At 43.3% G+C, this 21,083-nt stretch overlaps 7 protein-coding genes across 7 annotated transcripts; 3 read left to right on the top strand and 4 right to left on the bottom strand.

Annotated features, from left to right (window-relative positions):
* Window positions 1-21: 21 nt before the first annotated feature.
* CCR75_000540 (uncharacterized protein) lies at window positions 22-1,410 on the bottom strand (the record flags this gene model as incomplete). The annotated part of the gene is made up of 1 exon (XM_067958647.1): window positions 22-1,410. The coding sequence occupies one exon, from the start codon at window positions 1,408-1,410 to the stop codon at window positions 22-24; it is 1,389 nt and encodes a 462-aa protein (XP_067822826.1).
* Window positions 1,411-2,194: 784 nt separating this feature from the next.
* Window positions 2,195-5,989, top strand: CCR75_000541 (uncharacterized protein; the record flags this gene model as incomplete). Its single annotated transcript, XM_067958648.1, has 4 exons — window positions 2,195-2,258; window positions 2,320-2,924; window positions 2,990-3,210; window positions 3,278-5,989. 4 exons carry the CDS (start codon window positions 2,195-2,197, stop codon window positions 3,927-3,929), a joined length of 1,542 nt encoding a protein of 513 aa, XP_067822827.1. The 3' UTR covers window positions 3,930-5,989.
* On the bottom strand, window positions 4,068-7,645 carry CCR75_000542 (uncharacterized protein; the record flags this gene model as incomplete). The annotated part of the gene is made up of 2 exons (XM_067958649.1): window positions 4,068-5,918; window positions 5,981-7,645. The coding sequence occupies 2 exons, from the start codon at window positions 7,643-7,645 to the stop codon at window positions 4,068-4,070; spliced, it is 3,516 nt and encodes a 1,171-aa protein (XP_067822824.1).
* A 4,456-nt stretch (window positions 7,646-12,101) lies between these two features.
* On the bottom strand, window positions 12,102-13,437 carry CCR75_000543 (uncharacterized protein; the record flags this gene model as incomplete). The annotated part of the gene is made up of 5 exons (XM_067958650.1): window positions 12,102-12,435; window positions 12,501-12,770; window positions 12,842-13,045; window positions 13,108-13,283; window positions 13,389-13,437. The coding sequence occupies 5 exons, from the start codon at window positions 13,435-13,437 to the stop codon at window positions 12,196-12,198; spliced, it is 939 nt and encodes a 312-aa protein (XP_067822825.1). The 3' UTR covers window positions 12,102-12,195.
* Window positions 13,438-13,535: 98 nt separating this feature from the next.
* On the top strand, window positions 13,536-14,546 carry CCR75_000544 (uncharacterized protein; the record flags this gene model as incomplete). Its single annotated transcript, XM_067958651.1, has 1 exon — window positions 13,536-14,546. One exon carries the CDS (start codon window positions 13,536-13,538, stop codon window positions 14,544-14,546), a length of 1,011 nt encoding a protein of 336 aa, XP_067822822.1.
* A 1,423-nt stretch (window positions 14,547-15,969) lies between these two features.
* On the bottom strand, window positions 15,970-17,190 carry CCR75_000545 (uncharacterized protein). Its single transcript, XM_067958652.1, has 4 exons — window positions 16,976-17,190; window positions 16,710-16,913; window positions 16,369-16,638; window positions 15,970-16,303 (listed from the first exon to the last, which is right to left on the bottom strand). The coding sequence occupies exons 1-4, from the start codon at window positions 17,147-17,149 to the stop codon at window positions 16,064-16,066; spliced, it is 888 nt and encodes a 295-aa protein (XP_067822823.1). The 5' UTR covers window positions 17,150-17,190; the 3' UTR covers window positions 15,970-16,063.
* A 211-nt stretch (window positions 17,191-17,401) lies between these two features.
* CCR75_000546 (uncharacterized protein) lies at window positions 17,402-18,412 on the top strand (the record flags this gene model as incomplete). The annotated part of the gene is made up of 1 exon (XM_067958653.1): window positions 17,402-18,412. One exon carries the CDS (start codon window positions 17,402-17,404, stop codon window positions 18,410-18,412), a length of 1,011 nt encoding a protein of 336 aa, XP_067822820.1.
* Between the last annotated feature and the right edge of the window lie 2,671 nt (window positions 18,413-21,083).

Raw genomic sequence — 21,083 nt, 5'->3', positions numbered from 1 at the left:
GCGTGGTGTCTCGATCCTTTTTTACTGGTCCACGTCAGTTGAGTCGGCATTGATGTTCATGTCGAGCTCTTCGCCTGTAATGCGCTTATACAAATCCAGCACGTCCTCCGACGTAGTCTCGAAGTGGCTCGTCGGGTCGTACGAAGAACTAATGAAGCAATTGTCCTTCTTGCCGTTCCCTACAGGTTCAAACATGTCCGTTATGGCGTCAAAGCGCTCCAGAAACGGACCTAACAGCTTCACACCAGACTCCAACTCCTGCAGAGGCATCGATGTCTCAACGAGCGTGCTTACAATGGCAATGTAGATGCCCTGCGGCGCAACGCAGTGGGCAGACGACACCACGGCGACGTAGATGTCATTCTTGCGATTGGCTTGGGCTGCGGGAATGATGATCTGCAGCGACTCAGCATCGTTCGTGCTAGGAATCGGGTGATTTAGAACAAAGATAGAGCGAACAGCGACGCCAATCTTGCGCATCTTTTCCTTTGGAAAGTACGACGGGTCACCAATCACCAGCTTAGCCTTAGCCACTTCGTTGTCGCACTTAATACCCCATGCCCTCCCGTCCTTATCAGTCAAGATCTCATCGACTGCACGATTAAGCATGAATGTGCCACCGTTGATTGCACAGAGACGCGAAAAACTCTCGGGCAAACCGCCCAGGCCGTACAGCGGGTAAATGTATGGAGATTTGCCATAGCGCTCCAACGAGTAAGCATACAGTTTTATAGCACGGACAGTCTCAATGGCGGGACGTTGGTGGTACGATTCGTCACGCATGAGCGCCATCGCGTGGCCCATAAAGCTCTGAGTGTTGGCATCCACGCCGAATTTCTCAAAAAGATCACTCATGGGCTGCTTAAAAAGGTCTATACCCTCATAAGTTTTGGGATCGCCCTCCTCATAGTTATAAATATACATGATGAGCTTGCGAAACTTGCGCTTCTCAAACATACCCATGAGCGATGACCGCAGCGCTTCTTCACCCGTAGCAGGAACCTTGTGTGTACGTCCGCCTTTCACGACGTAGCTACCATCTACATTCTTAAACTCGAGGTAGCGGGTCACTTTAGTGTGCAGAAGCATTTTGACAAGTTTGCCGCAGGCCATGATAAACTTGGGCACCAGGTCCACGTTGTAATCCCGATCTGCGCCCAAGTCAGTACGTGGATCCTGTTCAGGCTTAAACTTCTTGTAAAGGTTTGTAAGGTTAGGAGAAGCACACTCGCCACCATAATACGGGTTGCGATCTACCACCAGCACTTTCTTACCGTTTACCGCAAGCAATCCGCTCAAGATGCACTCCTTAAGACCAGTTCCGAGCACTATTACATCGTACTCGCCGTCAGCTAGTGCCACTGCTCCTAGCGGTAGCCATGCCAAATCCTTCTTGCTCTTCTCCGCCATCTTTTGTGGGATAAATGCTATTTTTTTAGGAGTAAAAATCTGATTTTTGGAAGAAAAGATGATGTAATGTTTGAAATAATTTAGTCTTCATTTGTAATTGTTAAGCACGCTAATTCACTTGTTTTCCGAATATTTAAGCACAAAATTTGGTTCGACTGCAGCTAGAACCAACCTGACGATCATCATTTCGCATCGCGTCGTCGTGTGCATGCGCAATTTCCAAGTAAAAAAAAAAAACTCGGACGATTATTGCGCACACGATCTTATGGCTGAAAACGCCGCCTATTTTAAATTGTTCATGAGACTTGAATCGATGTGACTGCGCTTCTTTCAAACGAATTTCGTTTAAACAATTTTCGGTAAATAATTGTCGATTAAAACTAGCTGTGATTTGTAAAAATCGTCACCGATATGCAAGAGCTGCAAATTGCGCACAGTTAAACATTTCCGACGTCCAACGTTCTAATTTTACACGAAAGTCATCGGACTTTTAGGTCTCGGTTGGCATTTAAGACGGCGAGCTTAATATTGACTAGTTGCTAGGTGTTTTTCTAACGTATCAGATGCCAAAGATTAATAAGTTTGTCAAATGCATATACTTGCGAGTGCGCACATGTCCGCGCTCGTCACATAAATTTAAAGCTTTGGCCGATCGTGCCTGAAAGGCCGACTAGGTTAAAAGCTTATCAGCAACAAATTTAACGAAATGAATCTGATTTTTAGTCCATACAAATTGAGCGTATGAAATTGCAAGTTTCATCGATTGCCCTAATTTTTGTCCAGCATGCAGCGTTTAGCCTTTGCGGCTCAGTCTAAAGGCGCCTTCGGGGTGCGCGAATATCTGCAAGGTTCGTAATGACCATCTTCTTTTCATTACCAGTGCTATAAGCGCCATGCTACTATTCGCAGATAATCGCCAAGTTGCCCCCGACATTTTACACGAGCTAAGTATCTTCGTTGAAGTGGAAGACGGCGAAATTACAGACGATGATAGAGAATACTCCAAACTTGGCATCTGCCTTGAGCAGCATAGTTTGCGAGTGCAGCGCGATATATGGAGTGCGTTGGCGAGCGGGGCATCTCCAAGCACTGAAGCGGCTATGAGCCTGGCAAAAGCCTTCCTTCAAGTGACAGCAATGCCACGACGATACGAAACTGATGCTGTATGTTTGACGTTAGCAGAAATGGTGCTTGGAGTTGAGGAAAGTAGAAAAAAAAAAAAAAATTTGCCCAAAAATTCTGCGTTCCGACGTCGGATGCGGCGGCTGACATTGAATCAAGTCGACTTCTCCTTACATGAATTTGAGGCAGAAAATATGCCAAAGGCATTATCGTCAGAAATTTGCTCTATGACTCCAATAACGGCATATTTTCGAGTAAAAAAGCGCTTTAAAGCCGAAACTCTAGATACTTCGGCCACATTGAAACCAATGCAACAGAATTCGAGGGATAAATTGCCAATTTCGACACAAACAGGAATGATGATACACCAACAACCTTTGCTATCAAAAGAGGTCTGAAACATATTTCTACAATCGGATATGTATTGCTTGCTTTCACACGTCGTCTTTTGCGATAGGTGGAAGATCGCGCGTCCGGACTGGCTAAGCAGCTCGCTCAGCTGAAAAATGAAACAGCAATTGTGATTGATGATGTAGCTTCACGTGCTTTCGATTTGATAGCTGAAGTCGTTAATGACGTTCAGACTGCCAATGTAGCTAACGAGGTGACTTTTCAGCTTTTGTGCAAGAAACTTCGTATGGACTTGACCATGGACGAAGCTCTATTTCAGATCACAAGGTAGATATCTTCTAAAAATGATAATAATGTATACTAACGCAAGCAATTGCTATCGTCTTGTTGGCAGTGCATTAGTTGATTCTAATTGGAGTTCGCGGTACGCAGCAATCTTTCTCGAAACTAGCATCTTACCGAAGATCTGCTCGGCCAAATCAGTCATCTCTCGTGTACTTCTCCAGACCGCGCTTCGCTATAGTCCTAATTATAGTGAAGCTCTTGTTGACTCACTTTTACTTCCCCTTTTGGTGGGTGGAAATTTTAATAATTCCAAGTATGACATTGGGCCTCCGCAAGCGGAAGCAATTATTCGAATTTTACAGATTCCATACTCAATACCAATTCACCAGCTGGACGAATATCTTCGAAGATCTTTAAAAGCAACTACAGCCAGCGGTAGTGCCAATTCTTCGAGCTCGCTTTTGCTTTCCAATGATTCGGCATTATTGGTATTCCAAAACATATTCAGCATGAAACCAGCGTTATCATCATCGACAATAGAACTGTTTATTGAAGCGGTTGAAACCGTTCTGGAGCGCCCGGATCTTGGGGACATTAAAGGCTCGCTCAAATTTGCAACAGTTATATTCACGCTAATTTCAAAATTTCCACAACAATGTACTGGTCATGTGGAGATTCTTGAAGGAATTGTCTCCCAGTTAACTTCTATCATGGCGAAGACAACACTGCGTTTTCTACAAAAGCTTAATAAGAGAGAATAGCATTAATGCTATCACGATGGAAAGGTGAAGGTGTTGCTTCAGCAAAATATGCTTAAAATTTAGGATTTAGTGGAGTTATGTAACGAGGAATTCTACTGCATGAGCCATAACATTCGCTAATCGCAATAGAGTGGTGTCTCAAGACGAGCTGCAACAGTAATATCGACCCAGGCGATACTGCATTACTTTTTCCAATGCAGCAGGTGGGTGCAGTTCCAAAATTCGCCCGCAATCTTTGCCATGCTTTGCTGCCTCCAGTATCACATGTGCTCCTCCAGGATGCACGACAAGCAAACTTGTCACGTCTGCAATACTGTCACCGATACGGATCCAACATGAACGCTGGTTTTGGTGCCGTTTCATTTCGCAGGAAGAATACTCTCGCTCAACGTTGCAGGAATGTTCATTTGACGACGACATGCGATAATTTGATATACTTTGATGCCCTGTTGCCCTAGAAGTAACTAAAGAGTTTGCAAAGGCGACACACACGTGGTATTTCTTCTCAGCACATGAAAAGCAAATCTCGTTCGTACACACATCATTGCATCCAATGCATGCATCGCATTCGTTCGATGTTCGACTTCCTGACGCTTTGAAAGACGCCTGAAAGGCTTGCGATGAGCAGGTACCAGGAAAAGAGTAACGACTTTCCAGCAATGGACGGATTGTGTTTTCTGTGTCCATTTCACTTAAGAAACTTGTCTCTTTACAAGCAATACTTATAGGACTTATTTGACCACTCAAGCGCTTCTCTGGCGCTGGAACCGACAGTTGGTTTTGTTTTTTGCAGATTTGTGGTCCAAAAGCATGATTAAGATCGTACTTTGCTTGCTGCTTGACGTGGCTTCTGCAAGTGCTTTCGCCATTAAGTGATAAAATACACTTTTTCTTTTTCTTTTGCGTTAACAATTTTTGCAGCATCTCTTCCGACGGACTTTTATATGGCTCTGGTTTTATTGGCGTGTTCTTTTTATCATCTCGGATTGAACTCGGTGACTTCATAGAGTTTAAATACTCAAGTCTCATTGATCCGTTCGATGCAACATCATTCAACTTTTTTTGGTAAAGCAGCCTGTCCGCTGCCGCATTTGTGCAATCGCTAGTGCTGTTGCTAAATGCATAAACCGGCATTTCAATTGTTTTTCCAGTACAGAATAAAAGTGACGGAGGCTCCAAGCTGCTCTCAGTTATGGCTTGGTAGCTATTCAAAAAAGAATTCAACGCGCGCAGACGTTCCTTTTGAGTATCGTTATAATCTCTTTCAATAAAATGCGACAAAGGCGATACATGAGGTTGATGTGTGGCTCTGGTCGCGAAGTGACACAATACGAATTTTACGAGTGCCACTGATGTCTCGGCCATCCGAACAAGACGAACGTCGATGATTGATTCCACCAGAAATCGGTGTTTTTCCAGTAGTTTTTCTGCAACAGCCTCTATCTGCTTGACAGCCAATGTATCATTAAGATTATTCTTTTGCAACGAATGTCGGTTGCTCGCCGCAACGTAATTTGGGCAATCAAGCGTCGCCCGCTGCTCCATTACTGCACTTTGCAGATACACCACTATTTGGTGCAATGTGAGTAGCGTCTCGTAAAATACCACATTAATTGTATTCTGGATCTGAGCCTCCTTTGTGAATAAGATGGAGGGATGTGTTGAAGAATTAGATAGCAAGTCAAATTCAATTTCTGGATCATCCACCCAGAAAGCTGTTCCGTTAAAAGACAAGTTTGCTACGCCAGATGAATTGTTCAAGTCATCTAACGAGGCCGGAATAAGTTCGGCAATGGTATGTAGCAGCGCCTCGTGGTAGACAAGGTGCTGAATCAGTTTAGCACGCTGGTCCCCAGCTCCATTGCACCCTGGAGCAGTATTGATAGTCCGAATGCCCAACAAACATTGCAGCAACCTGAGGCACCAGTAGCAAGTAAGAACTTCTTGCTGTAATACGAGCTCATGGACAGTGTCAAAAAGTTGAGGAATCTACCCGCAAACACAATGGTCAGCATTCAAAATAACATGTCATAACAAGCAAGCTTACAAACCATCTCGTCTGTGAAGCATGCATCTGGATGGTGATATAAGCGCAAAAGTGCTTGTATGGTGGTGGTTATCTCAGATCTGGTTGTATCTCCATATCGTCTATGTGTGGCTACTAACATAATAAAATGCTCAAAGACAAGTCTTATCGACTTGTTTACTTCGTCAGCTTGCCCAGGTCCGCTGTGCATAAGCTCGTCCAGTGGGAGATTGGCATTGAGCTCTTCCATAGCAACAGTGATGCTCACGCCCTCATACATGAATAGGCCTGAGTCGATGGAATGGCGCATGTCGAACGAAGGCTCTGTTGCACGCTTGTTACTATTGATACGGCGCTGAAACCACCCGCCACGCTGGCTCGTATCAGATCTTGCTGTGTCATTGTTTCCTAATGAAGCCCGAAGTCCACCTTGTCGCCTGCGAAAAGACCACACACTGCTGCTTCGACCTTTTTCGCCGTAGCTGTCTTCTCCGCGACCTGTATGCGAGAGTCGCCTTAGCAAGAACGTTGTCATTGTCACGCCGGCAGTATTGCTATCATCAGTGGCGCTGTCAGCAGTATGAGGGTAGTAGAATCGGCAATAATTGAATCTCGAAGAGTTGAGGACAACATTGTGCTGACCTGCCTCTCGACACACCAGCAGTAGCATGATGACAAGCTGATCGCGGCCGTCTACGTCAAGGATAAGCAATTCTTCTTGCTTAAATTCCAACACTAGCATTCGCAGATCCCAATCAGGGCGGACAATCGCTAAAAGTGCGCTGTACGGACGCGCAATTACAGTGCGCATGGAACAGTGCATCTCGACTATAAAATCGCCCTGAAGAATTAATTGTATCTTCTTATATACCTTCTTTTCGGTGTCGCTAGAATCGCTCCGAGGCACTGCGTCGCCCTCATCCACCGTCGTATTTGCCATCTTGACATCGAAACGGATGACTGATGCACGATTCAGCAACTTTAAATTATGAAACCGAAGTTGCTGCGCCGTGATGTGTGTTGAGGTCGTGCAAAGCCCAATCCCCACCTCATTTGCAGCAGCTACGATCGCATTTAGACAATCATGTCTATCGGTGCAGATAAAGAATCGATCATGAAAAGCTGTCGACAGCACCATGCCCTCGCAATGCTCAGTCGAGTATGCGGTCATGCGTAAATAAAGATACGGAAGATTCTGAACATGGCGCCCGCGTTCGTCCAAGAAGACAATACTCGACACCGTCACTTGCAAGAACAGCAGTTTGTTGGACCCATTGGCATATTGCTCAATACAGCGGAAGTGGATTCTTGGGGCATACACTAAACGATAGAGCGATGCTTTTCCTTTAGCTTGGCAACGCAGCTTTGCTAGTAGCGATAGTAGATGGCCCCTAGCGGGGCAGTTAAACTTCAATCTGGCTGAACGGAAACGTGATGTCTCGAGTCTAAGAACGAAGTCATTTTTAGTCGGGAATAGCTTCACGGCTTCGATGTCAATAATATTCCACTGATTTGTGCATAAAAATGTTTCTGGGTTGTACGTGCTTAGTGTGGAAGCCGTGACCACGAGAATGCGTGGATATGTGACCCACCATGACTCTTTAGTTGCTAGATATTGTGCGATAACTGTGTCACCGCCCGAAAAACTTCCTGATGGTAGAGTAGAGTCAATAAGTGGGTTCGCCACCATAAGATTAGATATTGCGACAGGCGAGATGCAGAGGCTGCTTCACTGCGAGGCACTGAGAAAAAGTTGATGTAATACTGATAAAGTGTCGTTACGACGGCATCCATGGCGCTAGTAACGGAAAGTATTATTCAAAAAAAGACACGTTCAGTACGGGGGGGGGTTACCGTGGTTGCTCATGAGTCTCTGCAAATGTTCCTGTGAATAAATACTACTTGTTGGTTGAAAATGTTAGGGCAGGGGTATGTAACTATAGAGGCCTCACGTGAATTATCTGCCGCCTAAGGCGAAAAGGTGGCCATGATTTAAAATTATAACGGGACGAGACTAAAAAGAGCCAAGCATTGGTAGAGGTAGGCAGCAACGGGTAGCTTCAGCAAATCCGAGTAAAGTGTGACCAACAAGGCACTAGAATTCAGGCACACGTGAAGATGGGACTAATATATCGGCGTGCAAGGACCTCTTGAAGAAGGAATCTACATCGCAAAGGAATCAAGACACATTTTGAGATTTATTGTATTTGCCGACGATTTCTTCAGATGATTGGATAGTTTGGCTAATCAATAACACCAAGGCTTTGACTTTATGGTAAAAGAACGGTCCCCACAACTAAAATTGATATTCCCACAGCTATTTTTAATTAATATTTATTTAAATTTAAATGACTTAAATTGTTACTCTCACAACTATTTTTTTAGAAAAATAATAATTTTAAACTCGCAATTAAAATGGTTATTTCCACAACTTCTGTAATGATTTTAATTGCAAGTTCAATCCAAAATGCCGAATCGCCAATAGACATTATGTGTCACCTGTGATTGGCTAATATATATTATATTTCAACTAGCAGTGGCTATTACTATTATATTTCGGCTTTGATTGGCTAGTACATACTATGTTTCGACTGTAGATTGATGCCACAATGTCCACAGTATTCTTTATCTATATGAAGGATGCTTGTTCAGCTCCTTTATACAGTTTCCATTCATTCAATGCTTACATCAAAACTTGACAAAGACACTTGCCCTTTACAACATTTTAGCACCAGTACACCAAACCTATAACACATTTGAAGAGCTCTTCAAAGATGCACAAGAGTTTGCATTCATTGATGGCTACGCATAAGCTTTAAGAAAATCTGCGATACAACATAGTGACTTATGAGGAACATACGAAATGTGGTTATCATGCAATTGCTCACCTGCTGCAATGGACCGATACCTGTAACCAGCTGGTTTGGTTCTCCTGCATGTGCTGTTCTTGCAGCTACCTGCTATTCAAGGTCAGTGTTTATTTTGACTGAAGATGGATCCGAAACTTCTTTCAATCCATACACCACAGTAGCGAAAGGAAAGGTACTCTTGCAAGTCAATAGTAACCACTGGCAAATGGCTCAGCTGCATCTTGGTGTAAAGTTACCTTGGGTTAATGCAATTGCATTAGTGAGGAACGAGACTTTTGGCTAGTTCAGATCCAGTTTTCCTTCATCGAGTTTTTGATGTAACGTCATGTTTTCGGCGTTGTGTTTATAGCAATTAATATCTTTACAGAAGTTGTGGGACTAACAACTTTAGTTTGCGAATTTAAAAGCATTTTTTTAAAAAAGTTGTGGGAGTAACAATTTAAGTAGGAGCGGTTTATGAAATTCAAAATAAAAAACATTTTGAGAAATAGTTGTGGGGATATCAATTTTAGCTGTGGGGTATCAATACCCTTAACGAACCCACCTCTAACGAGCCAGTCATCTTAAAATAAGCGTATAGGCCTTTTCAAGAGGTTTTTGGAGTTTTTACTGCCCAGCGGGGCTACTCAAGTTTCCTCCAGAGTCAAACTCTCTTTTGTAGTACAACAATATAAAATTGATTTTTTTATACTTGCAAAGCAAATGAGTCGCTGGAGTCACTGGAATTGCGGCGATGAACAGGTACAGTAAGAGCAAACAGCCTATAAGACCCCTGTCCTCAGCGCAATTGGGTTTGTTGCGCCGTCCACGAGTTCGCGACGGTGAACACTGTTGGAAAATGGTATTTCACAGATTGAAATACCGCCAGGTCCCAAGCCATCAAGAAAACAACTGCCGTTCTCCAGAATTGTCTTTCATTTGTATATTTTGGTGTGTTGCAGGTGACAGAAAAGACGGAAGGTGTGAGCATACCATTTCGCAGGAGCAACGAGCAACTGCAAATCAGGGTGGTAGGAGGTATGACACAAATAGTGTTGTTTATAAACTTAATCTTTGAAAACACTTCTTTGGAGACCTTTCTTGCTTTTTATTAGAAGGTTATGAGCCCAGTGGCGGATGAGGAAGTGCTTAGGGGCGCAACACCTAATTACGCAGGGAATGCGTATGGGGAAGAAGCGCATGTGGCAGCACGCGAAGGGGCGCCACTGAGGAAGAGTACTTGGGCGCTCGCGAAAGGGGAGTGCCAAGTGTGGAACCCTAACCGGGCAGCGACATTGCGGCAGAGCTGGCTAGGATTTCTTTACGTTTGAATTCTATGGATAAAGAGCGTCGTCAGGGGTCAGGGCCAAGTGTTACGAACTCGTAATTTGTATACAGGTGAATTTAGGTCGACGGGTCAGGCCCCACGACCAAACGTGAAGTTGGACCTTGGAGTTGGTGGACAGACATTAAGTGTTTTTCGCTAAGCGAAGTGGAGTACATTGTCCATGTAACGGGGTGTATCGTTACATGAAATCAAAACTTAAAGGTTGTTAATTAATATATTATCTAAAAGGTAGATAATATTTGGAGGATATTACTTTATATACTAATGTTCAGAATTCTTACTCATAAATAGGTATAGACCATTATATCTATTTATTCCGCAGACTAATTAGCTGTAGAGATAAACAAAAGAGAGAGACAGATAAGATAAGATAAGAATTCATTTGCATGTTTAGTATTCGTTATAATTAAGTTAGAGTTAACATATAGAAAGAAGAGATATTTAATTATATTAATACAGTTTTCATTTTACCCTTTTAAAGCTAGTTACCTTAACGAGAAGTCTTCCTCTGCGCGTACTAGTGTACGTGAAAAAACGTAAGGCACCACTCGCAACTGAAGCAGTGCGAAGTGGACTTGTACTGAAGCAGTACAAGTCGTAGTGCCCCGTTACAGTAGCTCCTTGCCAACGCGAGATGGTATGCTAACTTTTTGTCGTTTCTGTCACTTGAAACACACTAAAATATACAAAAGAAAGACTATTCTGGCGAATAACAGTTTCTTGATGGCTTAAGACCCTGGCGATTTTTCAGCCTTCAAAACACAATTTTTCAGCACAGGCTACTCGTAAAGCCTCACCATTCATGTATGCGGCCAATGCGACCATCTTCCTGCCTTACAGAGCCTCGTAAAGAGGGTTTATCAACATTCCTACGATAATTGTACTTTCAGCTGTAAAGACTTGACCTCATTCCAGGTATTGTTGCGAAAATCTGCGTCGACGCAAGCTGAATGTGCAGGGCAATGTCATTTTTCATTACGTATGTCTCAATAAGATCCTCCGCGCTGAAATGCATGCTAAATAATCCCGTAGCGCCGAACATGCTGTACATCTTCGCAGTAACCCCAATGAATCTTGCTAATATAGGATACTAGGTCATTGTGAGTTGGCCAGTAAGTTTGTGATTTAAATGTTTTTCGCCTCGCGGAGGTCGTAGACGGACCACAAGTCCTTTAGTGTGTGACGAGGTGCACATCACTAAAATGGGAGGGTTCTACTTGGAATCTTAATCATACTTACTTTTACTATGGCTAGAAATAAAACTAACTAATGTATGCAATACACATCAATACGTGTAAAGCAGATTTATGACCGTTTACTACAATATTATCTTTGCTATGTATTATGCCATGACGCTAGCGGAAGTGGTGACTCCAAGCCATGCAGACCACATGTAAAATATAAAGGCGATTATCGCACCTTATGCTTTTGGCTATCATTAGTTATCTTGGCCACATTCAAATTTACAACAAAATACTCATCATAGTATATATATTTCACATAAATTTTTGTCAACTTTAAAGTCTATTTAGAATTTAATTTTTCAATTTGATCTAATCAAACAAATGCCCATGAAACATTCCAGTAACATTTTCATTAGCTTATGATTTAGGCAATCAAGTAAAATTTTATCAGAAATTTGTAGTTTACCTACTGGAAAATTAACCTTACTGAGCCATTATGCTTTGATTGTGCAACATGGTAGGATGTAGCGATTTACTCTGCGTTCTGAGGATGCTAGTTGCATCTGCTTATCTTTTGTAGCTGATAAGCGCAGCAATATCGTGCCTCAATTTCTAGTATTTTCGCTGGTAGGTACGCATTAAAAATTCTGGCCGAGATGCTGTAATTTGCTACTTACCATACAAGATTAACCGCTAAGTGTTTATAAGAAAAATTTCGAGGATAACTTTCTAGTTTTTGTATTACATTAAAATACAAGCGAGACATTTCACAATAATTACTGAGGCTTTCGTTCGCATCGAACGTTAGCTAAGAAAAAGTGAAGTGCACGATTTCTTAATTTAAATGAATTTAAGCCTTCTATTTATCAGGAAAGACCGTGATTATGCCATCAAAAAGGTTTGCAATCTCATTTCTTACTTCCTTCACTTCATTTTGGTCGCGGCCTTCAATTGAAAGGCGAGTATTAAAACTCGTGTCTTTCACGCCCGTTTCATCCCTTGTTAGATTCACGTAGCTTCCAATTGCAATATTTGGATGCGCATGTTGCACCACTGTTAATTGAGCTGCAATATCTCCTTCCAGCCTTTGCGTTTGTACCTATAAACATGCAACTACTTAGCGCAACTTAAAACCTATCAGCAATTAACTGCTACACCACATACAATGGCACGGAAAATGGGTACGCCAACAAAATACTTTTCATTTGCCGTGAGCATTGCGCGCACCATTGACGGTATGCCTGGTAAAATATACACGTTTTCAACAATTGCAACTGGCGTCCAGAACTCGGTTGTCAACGTTTTACATCCAGCAGGCAGCCGCGCCATTTGCTTCCGTCCTTCGGTCATGTCTCCCGAGAGTTTCGCCATGGAAGCTTCAAGTTGTGCCATTGTGGCTTCATGAATCTCTACGCGTCGTCCAAATGCCTTTGCCTTGTAATTATTGCAATAACAAATAATAATAAAACTTTATATAAGATATTGCCGATAGAACTTGTGCTTACTACACTCTCATAAGTAATATCATCGTGGGTAGGACCAATGCCTCCAGTCGTGAAGACATAGCCACTCGGGCCGACGCTTTGCGACAGTTCTTTCACGGTGGACATGATAGCTTCCTCCTCATCAGGTATAACAACGACGCGTTTTAGGTCGATGCCTCGACGGAAAAGGAATTTAGCAATCCAGTGCGAGTTGGTATCTAGCGTCTGCGAACATGAATTGTAAGAGTTCCGCACAAAATGGCTACATCAAAGATATAGTCGAGTACCTTTCCGGTAAGGACTTCATTTGCAATGACACAAACAGCCGCTTGAGGTGCTATTTGTAGCGTTGACATCATACAGGAAAGGATAGTATGTGATTGCTCAAGCCAGCAGCGACGATGATGTAGTAAAGGCACTTTCCTCGGAACACGTCCAGCTGCCTGCTTAAAAGACAGCATTGCTAAAAAAAACAAAACGAATTATATCATAATAGACCCCCAGATCATTAATTTTCAAAGGGGGCGCAATTCACCTTGAAAAAGAGGCATTTATCTTACAAGCTTACTTGTCGTCCAATGACATAGGGATTCTAATCGAGAGGTGGTCGTAAACATTTTCGAGAAGTACCAATCATTACGCCATCAAAAATCCATTAATCGGACACTATCTACCCTTCCATCATTTCATAAAATAATTGTCTATTAAGCCAAAAATGGGTAACAAAAGCAGTGTTGCAAGTGGCGATCGTCCGCAAGTGCCGGATCAATGGAGCCCCTCGCAGATCGCGTCCCAGGAAGGCAAGACGGTCATTATCACAGGCGCAAACTCCGGCATTGGCTACGAGACAGCGCTCGAACTTGCGCGCAAAGGAGCGACCGTGGTGCTTGCGTGTCGCAATGAACAACGCGGCAAAGAAGCGGAAGCGAAACTTCGTGAAGCGCTTGCAACGACCAAAGACGCCGGCACCGTATCGTTCCAGCAATTGGATGTGAGTGACCTCTCGAGTGTGAATGCATTTGCCAATGACTTCAAGGCCTCCCATGATCGCCTAGACGTGTTGATTAATAACGCTGGCGTCATGGCCGTGCCTTATGCCACAACGGTCGATGGGCTTGAACGCCAATTTGCCACCAACCATTTGGGTCACTTTGCCTTAACTGCTCAATTATTTCCTCTTTTAAAGAATAGTTTGCCATCTCGTGTGGTAAACGTAAGTAGCCTCGCTCATCAATCGTGCAAACTGCAACACTTTATTTCTGACTCGGAGATCATGCGCACTTCTGAGAAGGATTATCACCGTGCCGAGGTGTATGGAGAGTCGAAATTGTGCAATTTATTGTTCACATTCGAATTGGCTCGACGTTTAGAGGCCCAGAACGTGACAGGAGTGACGTCCGTGGCTTGTCACCCGGGGCTTACGGCCACGAATCTCATGACTGCGCCAAAAGAGGAAGGAGGAAAGCTCGGACGCATTTTATGGAATCTTGTTGGTTATTTACCGATTCTCCAAGACGCTCCCACTGGAGCATTGCCGACGCTCTATGCGGCAACGGGACCCGACGTAATGAATCACGATTATTACGGTCCGAGCAAGTGTTTTGAGATCTGGGGGCCACCGAAACGCGTGCAAGCGAAGGAACAGGCGTACGACACAACAGCGGCTTTGAATTTGTGGAACGAGAGCGAGCGTCTTGCAAAGATTGCGTTTGATGTCAAGGCGTAGGACGTGACGGCATGATCAGAATGTAACCTTTCTAGCAGCCGTGATGCTCATTGACAGTATTCAAGTCAAAGTTACGGGGTACGGATGCGTAACCATGTTTACACGGGCTAAGACTGCTTGTTTTTGAAAGTTTTATTAACGTATTACGAGAACATGCAGGATTGGTTTCTTTTTTTTTGAATTAATACATGTGTGTTTTCTTTGACGAAACTAGTGACTTTTATTATGACTAATGCCACCGACAAAATACCTTGGATTGGCTCGATCGATTCTTGTTATCCTAAATTTGAAACAAAATAATAGGCTGTACACCACTGTTAGTTGTTGCAACAATTATTAAGATTTGCGCATCCGGCGCGGAAAGTTATCAGCGACGATATTAAGCGCCATGATTTTATTTCCACGGAAAAATTATACCCCGCGAAAAAAAGACAACCACCTCTCCCAATTATTATGGGTAATAAATAAATGTGGTCGCCGCCAGATATAAATCTAACGGCCGAAATCTATTTCTTTTTAATTAGCTAGGGTAAGGTTTTTAGATTTAAATAATAATCCATTCCCCTTTTGACCTTGAAGCATTAAGTGTCTTCCTAAGGCTTGCGCATTGTTCTGTAAGAGATAGAAGCCTTTACAAGGTATATCCTCGTGGCCACTAGTTGCGACTTGGTTCTACGAACCCCTGAATCCCTTGAACTAGGATTACTTAAGCTTTAATAGCTTGGACGACTCCATGAGGTGTTAAACCCATTAGTTCATTAGAACTAAGTGACTCTCTGACTCTACAACTATTCCTCTGACTTTAGGAGCGAGGTAGCTCCGCTACACATGGTAGAACTCGCAGTCAATCTTCGCCTAAGTCTTTACAAGACTAATTTCTCACGAAAATAAAAGAGGTTCCAGAATTGTCAGAAGCGCAACGCGCCGCTTATGACAAGCTCAAAACCTTATTCGGGCTTGAGCACGTGGAATTTATTATTTCCCAAGGACCAGATGTAACGAGGCACTACGACTTGTACTGCTTCAGTACAAGTCCACTTCGCACTGCTTCAGTTGCGAGTGGTGCCTTACGTTATTTCACGTACACTAGTACGTGCAGAGGAAGACTTCTCTTTAAGGTAACTNTACTGGAAAATTAACCTTACTGAGCCATTATGCTTTGATTGTGCAACATGGTAGGATGTAGCGATTTACTCTGCGTTCTGAGGATGCTAGTTGCATCTGCTTATCTTTTGTAGCTGATAAGCGCAGCAATATCGTGCCTCAATTTCTAGTATTTTCGCTGGTAGGTACGCATTAAAAATTCTGGCCGAGATGCTGTAAATTGCTACTTACCATACAAGATTAACCGCTAAGTGTTTATAAGAAAAATTTCGAGGATAACTTTCTAGTTTTTGTATTACATTAAAATACAAGCGAGACATTTCACAATAATTACTGAGGCTTTCGTTCGCATCGAACGTTAGCTAAGAAAAAGTGAAGTGCACGATTTCTTAATTTAAATGAATTTAAGCCTTCTATTTATCAGGAAAGACCGTGATTATGCCATCAAAAAGGTTTGCAATCTCATTTCTTACTTCCTTCACTTCATTTTGGTCGCGGCCTTCAATTGAAAGGCGAGTATTAAAACTCGTGTCTTTCACGCCCGTTTCATCCCTTGTTAGATTCACGTAGCTTCCAATTGCAATATTTGGATGCGCATGTTGCACCACTGTTAATTGAGCTGCAATATCTCCTTCCAGCCTTTGCGTTTGTACCTATAAACATGCAACTACTTAGCGCAACTTAAAACCTATCAGCAATTAACTGCTACACCACATACAATGGCACGGAAAATGGGTACGCCAACAAAATACTTTTCATTTGCCGTGAGCATCGCGCGCACCATTGACGGTATGCCTGGTAAAATATACACGTTTTCAACAATTGCAACTGGCGTCCAGAACTCGGTTGTCAACGTCTTACATCCAGCAGGCAGCCGCGCCATTTGCTTCCGTCCTTCGGTCATGTCTCCCGAGAGTTTCGCCATGGAAGCTTCAAGTTGTGCCATTGTGGCTTCATGAATCTCAACGCGTCGTCCAAATGCCTTTGCCTTGTAATTATTGCAATAACAAATAATAATAAAACTTTATATAAAATATTGCCGATAAAACTTGTGCTTACAACACTCTCATAAGTAATATCATCGTGGGTAGGACCAATGCCTCCAGTCGTGAAGACATAGCCACTCGGGCCGACGCTTTGCGACAGTTCTTTCACGGTGGACATGATAGCTTCCTCCTCATCAGGTATAACAACGACGCGTTTTAGGTCGATGCCTCGACGAAAAAGGAATTTAGCAATCCAGTGCGAGTTGGTATCTAGCGTCTGCGAACATGAATTGTAAGAGTTCCGCACAAAATGGCTACATCAAAGATATAGTCGAGTACCTTTCCGGTAAGGACTTCATTTGCAATGACACAAACAGCCGCTTGAGGTGCTATTTGTAGCGTTGACATCATACAGGAAAGGAAAGTATGTGATTGCTCAAGCCAGCAGCGACGATGATGTAGTAAAGGCACTTTCCTCGGAACACATCCAGCTGCCTGCTTAAAAGACAGCATTGCTAAAAAAACAAAACGAATTATATCATAATAGACCCCAGATCATTAATTTTCAAAGGGGGCGCAATTCACCTTGAAAAAGAGGCATTTATCTTACAAGCTTACTCGTCGTCCAATGACAAAGGGATTCTAATCGAGAGGTGGTCGTAAACATTTTCGGGAAGTACCAATCATTACGCCATCAAAAATCCATTAATCGGACACAATCTACCCTTCCATTATTTCATAAAATAATTGTCTATCAAGCCAAAAATGGGTAACAAAAGCAGTGTTGAAAGTGGCGATCGTCCGCAAGTGCCGGATCAATGGAGCCCCTCGCAGATCGCGTCCCAGGAAGGCAAGACGGTCATTATCACAGGCGCAAACTCCGGCATTGGCTACGAGACAGCGCTCGAACTTGCGCGCAAAGGAGCGACCGTGGTGCTTGCGTGTCGCAATGAACAACGCGGCAAAGAAGCGGAAGCGAAACTTCGTGAAGCGCTTGCAACGACCAAAGACGCCGGCACCGTATCGTTCCAGCAATTGGATGTGAGTGACCTCTCGAGTGTGAATGCATTTGCCAATGACTTCAAGGCCTCCCATGATCGCCTAGACGTGTTGATTAATAACGCTGGCGTCATGGCCGTGCCTTATGCCACAACGGTCGATGGGCTTGAACGCCAATTTGCCACCAACCATTTAGGCCACTTTGCCTTAACTGCTCAATTATTTCCTCTCTTAAAGAATAGTTTGCCATCTCGTGTGGTAAACGTAAGTAGCCTCGCTCATCAATCGTGCAAACTGCAACACTTTATTGCTGACTCGGAGATCATGCGCACTTCTGAGAAGGATTATCACCGTGCCGAGGTGTATGGAGAGTCGAAATTGTGCAATTTATTGTTCACATTCGAATTGGCTCGACGTTTAGAGGCCCAGAACGTGACAGGAGTGACGTCCGTGGCTTGTCACCCGGGGCTTACGGCCACGAATCTCATGACTGCGCCAAAAGAGGAAGGAGGAAAGCTCGGACGCATTTTATGGAATCTTGTTGGTTATTTACCGATTCTCCAAGACGCTCCCACTGGAGCATTGCCGACGCTCTATGCGGCAACGGGACCCGACGTAATGAATCACGATTATTACGGTCCGAGCAAGTGTTTTGAGATCTGGGGGCCACCGAAACGCGTGCAAGCGAAGGAACAGGCGTACGACACAACAGCGGCTTTGAATTTGTGGAACGAGAGCGAGCGTCTTGCAAAGATTGCGTTTGATGTCAAAGCGTAGGACGCGACGGCATGATCAGAATGTAACCTTTCTAGCAGCCGTGATGCTCATTGACAGAATTCAAGTCAAAGTTACGGGGTACGGATGCGTAACCATGTTTACACGGGCTAAGACTGCTTGTTTTTGAAAGTTTTTTTAACGAATTACGAGAACATGCAGGATTGGTTTCTTTTTTTTGAATTAATACATGCGTGTTTTCTTTGACGAAACTAGTGACTTTTTTTATTATGACAATTGCCACCGACAAAATACCTTGGATTGGCTCGATCGATTCTTGTTATCCTAAATTTTAAACAAAATAATAGGCTGTACACCACTGTTAGTTGTTGCAACAATTATTTAGATTTGCGCATCCGGCGCGGAAAGTTATCAGCGACGATATTAAGCGCCATGATTTTATTTCCACGGAAAAATTATACTCCGCGAAAAAAAGACAACCACCTCTGTAATGGGACACACATCGGTTGGAGAACCGTTGTTGTGGTACATTTACTTAGCTGGTTCACAAATACTTGACACGCGCTTGTGCGGGTACCAGGCTTCAAGCGAGCTTGAAGTCCTTCTTATGGGAAAAATACCCTTTTATCAAATTTAAAAGTTACTTAAATCCCAATTATTATGGGTAATAAATAAATGTGGTCGCCGCCAGATATAAATCTAACGGCCGAAATCTATTTCTATTTAATTAGCTAGGGTAAGGTTTTTAGATTTAAATAATAATCAGTTCCCCTTTTGACCTTAAAGCATTAAGTGCCTTCCTAAGGCTTGCGCATTGTTCTGTAAGAGATAGAAGCCTTTTTAAGGTATATCCTCGTGGCCACTAGTTGCGACTTGGTTCTACGAACCCGTGAATCCCTTGAACTAGGATTACTTAAGCTTTAATAGCTTGGACGACTCCATGAGGTGTTAAACCCATTAGTTCATTAGAACTAAGTGACTCTCTGACTCTACAACTATTCCTCAGACTTTAGGAGCGAGGTAGCTCCGCTACACATGGTAGAACTCGTAGTCAATCTACGCCTAAGTCTTTACAAGACTAATTTCTCACGAAAATAAAAGGGGTTCCAGAATTGTCAGAAGCGCAACGCGCCGCTTATGACAAGCTCAAAACCTTATTCGGGCTTGAGCACGTGGAATTTATTATTTCCCAAGGACCAGATGTAACGAGGCACTACGACATGTACTGCTTCAGTACAAGTCCACTTCGCACTGCTTCAGTTGCGAGTGGTGCCTTACGTTATTTCACGTACACTAGTACGTGCAGAGGAAGACTTCTCTTTAAGGTAACTGGGTAAAATGAAAACTGTATTAATATAATTAAGTATCTCTTCTATCTATCTTGTAAATGCTAACTTAATTATAAACTAATACTAAACATGCATTAGAATTCTTATGTTATCTTATGTTATCTTATCTGTATCTCTCTTTTGTTTACATCTACAGCTGATTAGTCTGCGGAATAAATATATATAATGGTCTATACCTATTCATAGATAAGAATTCTGAACATTACTATATAAAATAATATCCTCCAAAAATTATCTACCTATTAGATAATATATTAATTAAAAACCTTTAAGTGTTAATTTCATGTAACGATACACCCGTTGCATCACCCCTCAGCTGCGGGTGACGCACTGTTGTCTCTTGCGACAGACGGAACGTCTGCCGTAGTATCTTCCACTCGCACAATACAAAATGTCGCGAGTGCACGTGGTGATTCACCACGTGAATACGACCCCTCTTTGGAGGTCGACTACGAATGCGAGTCGGACGAAACGGCCGACTCGGGGAGAATGGAACAGTCGCCTGATAGACGTCAGGCGACTGGCTATGAGCCTTCGAATGAGAGGGCTCATTCTGATAGACGGGTTAATAGTTTATTTAGATCCGACGATGAGGATGATCCCTAATCGCCCGATCCGTCTCCCGTACGGTCACCTGCACGTGTTTTTGTGCAAGGTGATGACGATGGCGTAAGCCATCGTAAGAAAAGCTCTTTTGGTACCTTTGCTTCAGTGGGTACCACTCAGGGGAGTGAAGACCGTAAAATGTCTCATCTCGCCCTTAAAAAGAAGCCGTGGCTTTTGCCAGAAAGGCTAATCAATAGCTTGTCCGGAGAAACTACTCCTCACAATAAGTATCCTTTATTTATTGCGACAAAGCTACATGGCCTTGATCTCAGCGCGAAAGTTCTTCGTGCTAAGGAAGAGTTTTATTTCGATGATTTTCTTAAGCATCGATGGTTTAGTGGCAACAATAAGCGAGATAAAGTCTCGCTTATGCAAGCCTGGAGCGATTTCATTTGCAATGTCAAAGACATTGGACGCGAGGCCTGGCTTCAAAAACTTAACGCGAATCGCGTTAAGTTTGAGAAACGAACTCCAACCGGTGCAAAGTATAAATTGCATCGGTTGTCACGTGAGGCTGGGATTCCATGCCTCACGTGGGGTAATCCCTGTCCGTGTTGTGTTGACAACTCGAAGAGGGTAAAAGGGGATGTCTATTCCCTTTCTTCGCCCCGAAGGAAGGCTCGCATCTCTATTGAGATGCGTGATGCGATTGACGTTTTGCAATCGATTTACAAGCGCCAGGGGCGCGTGTTTTCCGATGGGCCTTCTAAACCATCGGGTGTTTCTCGTCATACTGACGGACGAGGCCCTCAACGTCA

Source organism: Bremia lactucae, linkage group LG1 (assembly GCF_004359215.1).
Source record: "Bremia lactucae strain SF5 linkage group LG1, whole genome shotgun sequence".
NCBI lineage: Eukaryota > Oomycota > Peronosporomycetes > Peronosporales > Peronosporaceae > Bremia > Bremia lactucae.
The sequence above is the reverse complement of the archived record's forward strand: the minus strand, read 5'-3'. Positions and strand labels throughout refer to the sequence as shown.